The 11,525-nt window shown below is 36.8% G+C and overlaps 1 protein-coding gene across 1 annotated transcript; it reads right to left on the bottom strand.

Moving 5' to 3' along the window:
- Positions 1-6,890: 6,890 nt before the first annotated feature.
- Positions 6,891-10,665, bottom strand: LOC110452860 (galactoside 2-alpha-L-fucosyltransferase 1-like). Its single transcript, XM_021501582.1, has 2 exons — positions 10,385-10,665; positions 6,891-7,984 (listed from the first exon to the last, which is right to left on the bottom strand). Exons 1-2 carry the CDS (start codon positions 10,410-10,412, stop codon positions 6,990-6,992), a joined length of 1,023 nt encoding a protein of 340 aa, XP_021357257.1. The 5' UTR covers positions 10,413-10,665; the 3' UTR covers positions 6,891-6,989.
- Positions 10,666-11,525: the final 860 nt, after the last annotated feature.

Below are 11,525 nucleotides of genomic sequence, written 5' to 3'. Positions count from 1 at the left end.
TACAATGATGATGTGTAGATATTATTAATTTATATTAGTTTTTTTGTCGTACCCTACAGTTGTATTCTGTAAGGAAAACTAGGCAAACTTATCTTGTCCAACTTTGCAATATTGATTTTTGTGTATGTAAAACAGAGAATGATAGATATTTATTGTATTTTATGCATACCTTTAAAAATGTTATTTGGGGAAGACAATTTGAGAATGAACGAAATGTGACAAAACAATAGCTGAAAATGCCGCTATTACAATGAATTAATTGAATTTAATTAAAAAACCAAGATGTAAGGAGTTCTAATTTCTCAATAGACAAATAAAGGCTCAATTAAGAGCCTGGACCCACTTGTATAAAACATCTCAAAATTAAGCAATGTATTGTCTATGGGAAATCATAGACTTAAGGAAATCTCAAGAGTTGAGATGTTTTATACAAGTGGGCCCTGCTTATCAAGTATGTAACTATACATGTTAAACTTAGTATGATATATCTCATTACATACTGTAACAAGGCAGCTTCTAATACAAAAATATAGGTACAATGTGTACCTTATCCGGCGTAATAAGCACCCAAGGCGCTTAAAATTGGCTCAAAATGGCGTTTATTAGCATAATAAATATGAGTTGTGATAGAAAAAATTGAGAAACATGAAACAGTTGTTTTCACAGAAAGACCACATCAGTATCCCTGGAGCTTTGACAATATTTTATTTTGTCCAGTCACGACCACAATTCTCTGCTTTAAAGTGTTAGTACTATTGATCATTGATCAGATCTTCAGGTCGGGAGAGGGGTCTATATAATTTCAATTCCTTCTTGAAGGGGGGAGGGACGCTTATTACGGCAAATACGGTACCGGTATGTACAGTTTGTACTGCGTTCCTGCTAATGCAGTCTTATGGTAGTCACATTCTTGTAACTGTATAGTAAGAAGTGCTAGAAAAAAATATGGAATTTAATTGTGGCGAATATGTTAAAAATAAGATGGGTAATGTACTTTTATTAGGTCACCTGAGCTTTAGCTCAAGTGACCTATTGCTATCCGTCTTCGTCCGTCGTCGTGCGTCGTCCGTCATCCGTTTACATTTTACATTTTCAACTTAAGCTGAAATACTGTCGAAGGGATTTCCTTGATACTTCATGGGAAGGTTACTGACATCTCTCTGACCATGTGCTGTTGTTTTTCGGGTCGGTCAGAAATCCAATATGGCTGCCACGCCCGCCATTTTCAAAAACTATTTCAAACCTAAAGTAAAGTTCTACTGGGACGATTTAACTGTAACTTGGTAGGAATCATCAACTCATAGTCCCGACAAAATATTGTTATATTTTGGGACGATCAAAAATCTAATATGGCTGCCACCGTCGCCATTTTGAAACAAAAAACTTTTTCAAACTTAAAATCAAGTTCTAATAGGCCGATTTAACCGAAATTCGGTCTAGGAATTATCAACTCATGGTGCTGACAAATTTCAAATTGGTAGGGATGATTGACATCATTATCTCCACTTTTTATTTCAACAACAAAAATAAATACCGTTGGATTCAGGTGACCGTTAAGGCCAATGGGCCTTTTGTTTTTGTTTGCTGCCGAGGACACTCATATTCAAACTTTGAAAACATTTTGTTTCTCTGTTACAACTTGTTTAAATTAATTTAAGAATCATCTATGTTCTAACGTTGGGTCTTGAGTATAAATCAAATATTTTATTATTATATGTTTATTTAAGAAAAGAATGACGTTCCGCTCAGACTATCACAAAGTCAATTTACTGATTTTTTTTTTAGAAAGTCTTAGGTTGTATGCCACAGGAGATTAAAATGAAAGTACTCGCAACGTTATCAATAACATTTAAGAAGAAACTGTGTATTCAAAGAAAAAAAAATGTAGTTACATGTACAGTATACGATTTTACAAAATTTGATAAGTTATTTCTTATTGTGGGAGGGTTGTAGTAACTGCCAATATAGGGCCTTCGACCTGATACAGCCCCTACAGACTAGGTCAATTATTACAGCCCCTACAGACTGGGTCAGCCCTACAGACCGGGTCAACCCTACAGACTGGGTCAGCCCTACTGACCCGCCCTACAGACTGGGTCAGCCCTACAGACCGGGTCAACCCTACAGACTGGGTCAGCCCTACTGACCCACCCTACAGACTGGGTCAGCCCTACAGACAAGGACAGTGGTCAAAGAAACAAGAAATTAGGGGCACTGATCATGTCTGCTAGAGATGTGAATTACCAATATGTGTGCTGTCATGGAATGGACTATTCCATTCAAAAGTTCACTATTTCATTTATTATGTATGATGTTTTCTTTATTGTTTGAAACTCCACTTTTGTCGGCTTTATTGTTATTTGGACCAAGGTGAGCTTATGCCATACCGTGGCGTCTGTCGTCCGTCCGTCCGTCCGTCAACAATTTCTTTAAATAACTTCTTCTTCTTAACCACTGGTTGAAATTCAACTCAATTTGACTGGAAGCATCCCTAGGTGGTGGGGATTCAAAATATACAAATGGTGCGGCTGACGTCCCAGAAGGCTGAGGGGCGGGGTCAATTTGGCTATATTGCTTTAAACTACTTCTGTTCTGGAACTAAGAGATGGATATCAACCATATGGGGCTGGAAGCATCCCTAGGTAGGTAGTAGAGATTCAAAATTGTGCAAATGGTGGGGCTGACCTCCAAGGGGCCTGAGGGGCGGGGCCAAAAGGGGGCAATTTGGCTATATTGCTCCAAAGACTTCTTCTGTAGAACTATGCCATGGATATCAATCATATTTGATCAAAAGCATTCATGGGAGGCAGGGATTCAAATATGTACACATGGTTTGGCTGACCCCCATGGGGCTAAGGGCAGTGATAAAAAGGGGTTATTTGGCTATATTGCTTTAAGCGACTTCTCTAAGTGATGGATATCAACCATATTTGACTGGAAGCATCCCTAGGTGGTGGAGATTCAAAATTGTACAAATGGTGGGGCTTAGTCTCCAGGGGGCTGAGGGCCGGGGCCAAAAACGAGTATTTGGCTATATTGCTTTAAGCGACTTCTTTTCTGAAACTAAGTGATGGATATCAACCAAGTTTAAATGGAAGCATCCCTAGATGAAAATGATTCAAAACTGTACAAATGGTTTGGCTGACCCCCTAGGGGGCTGAGAGGCGGGGCCAAAAGTGGCCACTTTGGCTAAATTGCTATAAACAACTTCTGTAGAACTATGCCATGGATATTGATCATATTTGGTAGGAAGCACTCATGGCAGGCAGGGGTTCAAAATTGTACAAATGTTTGGGCTGACCCCCCGGGCTAGGGGGAATGAGGCCAAAAATGGTTTATTACTTCGAAATGGTTGCGATCTCCATCGTATAACCATATGTACAATTGCTGATTATAGAGAGAAGAATGCACATGTGCTTCTATGATGGCACTTGGGTCTGGCCCCACCCTTGGAGACATAGTCCATGGGTCATAACTTTAAAACTGTTGAGATCCCCACCCCAAAACTATATATACAAATGCTTGGTATAAAGAGACGAATGTAGTCATGATATTAGAATAGACCCTGGGGTTTGACCGAACACTTAGGGACCTAGTTTCTTAGTCACAGATTCGAAACAGTTGAGATCCCCACCCTATAACCATATAAACAATTACTGAGTATAAAGAGTTGAATGCACATATGCTTCCAGGTTCTGTCCCACCCTTGCAAACGTAACCCTTGGGTCATAACGTTGAAACGGTTGAGATGCCCACCACGAAACTATAAATATAAATGCTGGGCAAAAAGAGACAAATGCAGTCATGGTATTAGAATTGATCCTGGGGTCTGGTCACAACCCTAGGGACCTAGTTTCTGAGTCACAGATTGGAAACAGTTGAGATCCCCACTCAATGACCATACATTGCTTTGCTGGGCATGAACAATCTAATACAGATATGCTACAAGGAATGACCTTGGGGTCTGGCATATTACCTTGGATCTCACTTGGAGAATAATTCCCATGATTGCTTAGATATCCAGGTGAACGATACAGGCCCTCTGGGCCTCTTGTTTGTGTTGACGTCATACAACATGTATATGTATTTTTGTGTTGACGTCATACAACATGTATATGTATTTTTGTTGACAGTTTTACACTATTTTATGTAATGGTGTCTTTGCATGTATTAATTATGTATGCCAGTATACTTTTTTACACATTTGTTTGCAGGTTTAGTTTTGTGTATAGAATGCATTTATTGTTGTAACTGAACCCACTGCATTTAACATCTGTGACATCGAATCATTTCCTTCATTGATCTCGCTCTCATTCTGGTAGATTGTACTGTTTATACTTGATAAACGTTATAGTTACTAACTGTGATCACCAATATTACTTTCTTGACATAATATTTTCTGGACGGGCCAAAGTTTGAGTCAGCGAAATGATCAAACACAATACATTGAAGTCTGCAATAGCTTCATGCAGATATATATTCATTGTTATGTTAATGCTGTGGAAAAAAAATTTGAAAAGAAAGCCATACCCTGCAGGGCTTTTATGAGAAAGGGTAAAGAAAAAAAAGAATACAATATAACCAACAACAGTGTTCTTTGTGTAAACAAAATCAGCTGAACCGGGATTCGAACCCTGGTTTTAAATTCACATTGTTATACTATCGCGCTAACGGTCGAGCTACCTGGTCAGCGAACGTGTCCAAAGGGAAGTTAAGGGGAAATTACTGTACGTAGTGCTATGGGCTGAGACCTCCTTATATAGAGTTGGCAGTAAATGTCGACTGAAATGTTGTACACTAGTTATGTAAATAACAAAATTAATATTTTTTTGCAAATCGTACCGTATCGTGTATGATGGACTATTTTTTATTTGAATCATGTACAAAGTATTTTGAAATAATAATTTGACAAAACAGTGTGATACAAGATCGTTTATCAAATTTGAATTGAAATCAAAAGTTGCATTACATTATAAACTGTTTCCAAATTGCATACTCGTGCAATTATATGTTCTATATTTTAAGGCACCACATTTGATAGAGAAATTACTCGGACGTCAGACATGAGTGATGACTTTATGTGTTTCATGCTTGGATGCTCGTTTTTTGGAAAATTTTGATACAACGAAAGCCAAAATTGAACAAATCCACATACATTTATGTCAGAATCAGTAATGTAAGAAATATGTTACAGTACTTTGTTTCCAGACTAAGATACATTTTTTGTGATATCTTTACTTATTTTCTATAAGATGTAATTTATGTTAGAATTGTTAATTGATGTTTATAATTACATGTAATTTGAATAGTGTTTGTCATTAACGTGAATTTTAGCCGGTAATAAAATTTGAATAATATGAATAGGCGTTATTATTTATTTTGTATAATAGGTGTTTTTAATTTGTTGAAAATAATCGATTTTTGTTTGGATTTATGCTATTGTTAGATCACGAAATGGAGAAATAAACGGGATAGAATACTGTTACAGATCAATTTTAAAATGTTTTAAGTATGTTAATTTTAGCTCACCAGGCTGGGATATCAATGGTTCGTCATCTGTCATCCGTCTATCAAACGTAAACGTTTATCTTTAAACAGTTCTGAATTACCAAGGGGCGAAGGGTGATGATATTTCCCTCCATATCATACTGGTTTATAAATCTGATATATTTGTTCTAAGGTAGTAGAGTACAGTAGAAATGGCTTGACTCTAAAAATAAAGGGCATGTCTCTGATAAACATAGATAGGGGATTCATCCTGCAAAACACACCTACACACACATATATATATACACTACATTTTGAATAAGTTTTTTTAGAAGAATGATTTTTTTTCCAAAAGTGATTTCCCCAGATTTGGGACTTGTGAAAACCATGGTAACCACATCAAAAAATGCAAAAAACAATGATTTTTAACCCAAAATTTGAACCACGCAAATTTTTTTCTGAAGACCTGTGTTAAATTAAATATCACCTACTCGATAACAGAAATACTCACGTTTTAGCATCGGTCGTTCAACTGGATTTTTCACAATATTTACACATGTGCTGAGTACAAAAATAGACTACATGAAACGCTAGCTTTTGTTGTGAAGACACAGATTTGTTAATGGCCAAAAATGTAGTCTCAAGACAAATTCGATTTTTTTTTGTTTAAATGAGAAGCCCACATAGTCCAAATCATCATGTATGTACCAATTTTAGAGCTGATTTTTTTTTAAAGTTTTGATACCTGTAATATTACAGTGGTTATTCATTGTACAAAAATATCACCCATGGCCATCGTGCGCTACTGTACACTGTTACCTAAAGAATGACCTTTACTCCTAATAAAGGTCACACGTGTTAACATATTTACACAATTAATGATCTTGACCCAGTTTCAAGGTGATGGGTGTCAAATGTGTTAAAAAGTTTAAACGACTTCTATTTAATATTGCCTGGAGCAAACTGGGAGTTTTGTTCAAATAAATGACATTAACCCTCTTTCAACGTCAAAGGGGTCAAATTTGTTATGCACACTGGATATTTCTTCTGAATTACCAAGAGTCTTGGAATCATCACTTAAAAGGATAAATGATAAAGCGAGGTTTTCATATATGTGGAATGTTTCTCTATTTTTGATAAAGACTACCCTTGATGGTTCATTTTCAGGAGAATTTTTGATTATATGTAATTTGTTTTTAAAAATAGAATGCTAAACATTGAAGTGAGATTTCATCCGTTTTTCGGACATCATACACGTAAATAGAACATCGTATCATCGGCTGTCAAACTTTTGTAACTAAAATATAAGTATTTGATCGAAATGCTGATAAGTATATTTATAATTATACCGTCCTGAGGAAAATTTCAAAAATTAAAAATCATGAAGTACCTTTTAATATACAATGTACGCGATATCTCTGGTCATATACTAGTTTGGGTAGCGTACTATCTGTAATAGCCTGGCGTTAATCTCTAGAACCACGCTGCATAGTGTTATAAGTTCATTGAAACCCCACCCAGCCAGGGTAAAAGAAATCCGTATAATTGGCGTCAAATACTTGTCTGTATTCAGTTCCTTCTCTAGCAGGCCACTTAAAGTACACCACCTCTCCTCCGGTCAGCCATCCAGCCCACCAGCCGAACGTCCCCGTGGTGCTAATCATGTGGTCACATGATCCTAGAATAGCTAGATCTACTGCAGCAGAGTTACCCGTTATATACTCCACTGCAATGTTTTTAGGCATATTCCTCCTTGACCAGTCAATTCTACTGGAGCACACAAGGAATATAGTATTCGTAAGGTGTTTTGAAAGAAAATGATGGACTGATTGATTTAGATACGCGGCTGTTGCAAACGTCCTTTGACTACGTCTGTTTGGTTGCGGTCTGTCGGATCTCCTTATATGAATACCAATAAAGGTCACGTCATTTTGTGATGTGTGGTTATGTTTTCGTAATATCGTCGAAATTACTTTGTCTCGCTTTATTTGAACTTTTTCTGTGAATGTAAACTCCTTTCGGAGAGCTTTCTCTTCTTTGATAAAATATTTCCAGGATTGGAGATACATCATCAGTGCATAATTGTTATTGTTTGCAAAATCAACAAGGTCCTCGTCATAGGCACTTGCATGTTTCTCATGCCTTTTTACACAGTGGGTCTCAATGAATGAATCCGATCGAAATAAGGCTGAAACTTTAAATATTTTTTGGAACTCTCCTTTTTTTGAAATTGTCAGTGACATACTTTTGCTGGCAGCTATTCCAAAACTAGAAGCATACTGGAACATGTTGTTGCCGAGACGTTGCTTGAATATCACACACACGCTATATCTGGGGGAAGGTTTTTTTTTAGTCACATTATTAGTTGTCTTGTATAACATTCTTGGCCTTTGTTCTGATGCTCGAGATGGGTGTAAATCACGGTAAAACAGCATACTAACTATTATACAGCCTGCTAAGAGTAGCGCCAGTATCAAATACAATTTACGTTGATAATCTGAAACAGAAGAAAAAGTGAAACCGTTAAAACTGCTTTTAACGTCACACTTGTTTATACATCAATACACAATATGAACACGGATAACATATGTCCAGATAAACGAGACTTAAAGATTATATAATAGAATAAACGTTACAAAATACATCTTGCTGAAACTAACACCATTGTAAGCTGCGAGCCCCGTTGGGAAGTACTATACATGTATGCTGTTACCTACTGTTACGATCTGTGTTTGTTACCTCTACTAGGGGAAATAAAAGCGAACAAAATACATAGTATGCATACATTGCGTCATTTTGGATATCTTTTTTCTCGCCTTTCTTACTTCCCCTTCACTCGGCAACACCTGACTTATGTCTGCGTGTTATTACCGAAGTAACGACTATTTAGGTTCTGTCTTCATATCTTGACTGACCATAGTTCTTAAATTAGTATAAATATAAATAGGTTGCGGTTAGGACAGGTTTACTTGTCCACAGTATAATGTGGCCGAGTGAAATTTTGGAGTCTTCGGCGTGACATATTGTGAGCTGCACTCTAAAGTCGGCATTGTATCTGCCCTATCGCAAGGAGGCAAATACACCAACACACCGCCCCTAGTACATGTACACACACAGACACACACATTACACATGTACGCACGTCAATAACTCACTTTTAAATCGGAACCGTTATAATAGGGCGCTAAACCGAATATAAATGGTTAAGCAATACAAGTACAATTAATTTAAAATTATGCAAAATGTAAAAATTTAGAAAATGCAAGTTATTGTAAAATGGCAACTGGACAACAGAAAAATGTTACATTTTTGCACTTACGTTTCTTAAAACGTATGATGGGCAATTTAACGGCATCAAAAGACATGACACAGCTCCATACTTTATAATTACTATGCATACGAAGAGCTTATGTTACTAAATGTCAACATTTTGCAACCAGAAGTAGATTGTTATTTACTTCTATGAATAATTTGATCTTACGTGTCTCCTTATTTTGATATTATTTCACTACAGCTATTACTGATATAAAACGGAAATATCATCGTTCTATGCTGAGATGTGTCGAGTGTATACGCATGTGTCTACCCACTACAATTGTTAATTCATGTATCCATCGGATAACAATGTATAAAGGTATTAAGACATATACTTCATATGAAAAGTCGTAAAACACACTCGAAAATACTTTTTTACTTTCCGAAAACTTTTGAAGCATAAAATACTCAACCCTATTCCTTAAAATGTACAAATTGAATTGATACTATACGCATCATGTCTGAATTATTTCATAAAATGACGAGAAACCAGACATGGTGTCACTGTCTGCTTATATCCATTATTAAGGCTAAATATGTATTTATATATTACATATTGCGAGATGCATATATTGGACATCAAATAGGAACGCGCTGATATAATTATGAAGATGATGATATATCTATCTATCAATGATTGGATGGTCAATGTTATCAATGATTGGATGGTCAATGTAATCAATGATTGGATGGTCAATGGTATCAATGATTGGATGGTCTATGATATCAATGATAGGATGGTCAATGGTATCAATGATTGGATGGTCTATGATATCAATGGTTGGATGGTCAATTGAATCAATGATTGGGTGGTCAATGTTATCAATGATTTGATGGTCAATGGTATCAATGATTGGATGGTCAATGTTATCAATGAAAGGGTGGTCAATGTTATCAATGATTGGTTGGTCAATGTTATCAATGATTGAATGGTCAATGTTATCAATGATTGGATGGTCAATGTTATCAATGATTGAATGGTCAATGTTATCAATGATTGGATGGTCAATGTAATCAATGATTGGATGGTCAATGGTATCAATGATTGGATGATCTATGATATCAATGATAGGATGGTCAATGGTATCAATGATTGGATGGTCTATGATATCAATGGTTGGATGGTCAATGGAATCAATGATTGGGTGGTCAATGTTATCAATGATTTGATGGTCAATGGTATCAATGATTGCATGGTCAATGGTATCAATGATTGGATGGTCAATGGTATCGGGGCCGCAGTGGGCGAGTGGTTCAGGTCCCTGACTAGCTAAAATGTACGATCACTAGCTACAATGTACGATCATTAGCCCCCCACCACCTGGTCGCGTGTTCGATGCCTACGTGGGGCAAGTGCCAGGTACTGACCGCAGGTGTGATTTCACATGGTACTCTGGCTTTTTTCCACCACCAAAACCTGGCACGTCCTTAAATAATCATAGCGGTGTCTAGTACGTGTACACTGTACTCTATACACCTTCATGAAGTGATCAACTACACAAGGAATGAAACTGGACAGTGTGATTATTCCAAAGAAATGCCAGCACAGCAGGTCATTTGTGTCTGACAATAAGTAACGTACCTTTGATGACTGGTAATGTGAAATACATGGCTGCCCATATACTTCCGGTCTAGGTTACCAGAATAGACAAGCTGCTTCCTTCAAGCTGAATGTTCATGTAGAATGTTAAAACAAGAAAGCAAAACCCGAGGAAGTTCGTCTCCCGATGTGTAACTCTGTCCACATGAGCTATGAACGATTCAATGGTGTCCTCTGTATATTAACCCGCTGTATAGAATAAATACTGTTTGTATTATCGATACGCTTATTCACACGATCTACTTTGTAGTCAGCGCGGTATCCAGTTCTGTCTTCGTGTTAAAAAGTTATTATTTGTACTGTATTCTATATATACTCTATATCAATACGTGTCTATTGACAGCGTAGTGTGGTATTATGTATGACCCCTTGGGTTTGTAGATAATTGTAAATAATTTTAACCTTGAAATTTAAAACGTATTCACGACGACCCGCAATATTGGCTGCGTATTACAATATAAAGAATTGATCGCAATGAAAAGTGTGTAAGTGACATCGATTTTGACCTCGTGTGTTAATGTATAGGTTATAAACATGCGAGTACATTATACAATATAATCAACACCAGGGGTAGCGATTCAACTGATCACAAAGGAAACTTCTAAAGAAAATAAGCACAACAGGTCAACAAATATAGACGGCACAGATTTCAATGACCAAAACATGAAAAACGCCCATCTATCCATTCAACCACCCATCCATCCGTATCGAGCGTGCCTAACGGCGAAGACGTCGATCGCTTTTCAACGACTTTACATCTCTTGCACAACTTATAAAGAATTATTCGTTGAATCTGGAAATCAATCTATATTTTGTCCTTGTGCATGTTTTCTTTTTATATGTTGAACTCCGATACGCTAGGCGACCTACATTGTATTTATCCATGCGTCGTCCACGACGTTCGTCCTTTTGTATTACATATTTCATACGTTGATACAGACATGGTTAGAATGGTAAGGTATTTTTTTTATTTATTAGATGTAAAACCCATGTGGATACAAAGGATCAGGAAATTTAAAGTCGCTGACCTGGTGATATAACCCCCTCTGTGGTTTAAATACCGTAGTGCCTTAAAGGTTTCGGGCGAGTCTGCAATAAGGTGTGCTATAAATTTCATTCGGAA

Source organism: Mizuhopecten yessoensis, unplaced genomic scaffold, assembly GCF_002113885.1.
Source record: "Mizuhopecten yessoensis strain PY_sf001 unplaced genomic scaffold, ASM211388v2 scaffold6919, whole genome shotgun sequence".
Classification (NCBI taxonomy): Eukaryota; Metazoa; Mollusca; class Bivalvia; order Pectinida; family Pectinidae; genus Mizuhopecten; species Mizuhopecten yessoensis.
The sequence above is the reverse complement of the archived record's forward strand: the minus strand, read 5'-3'. Positions and strand labels throughout refer to the sequence as shown.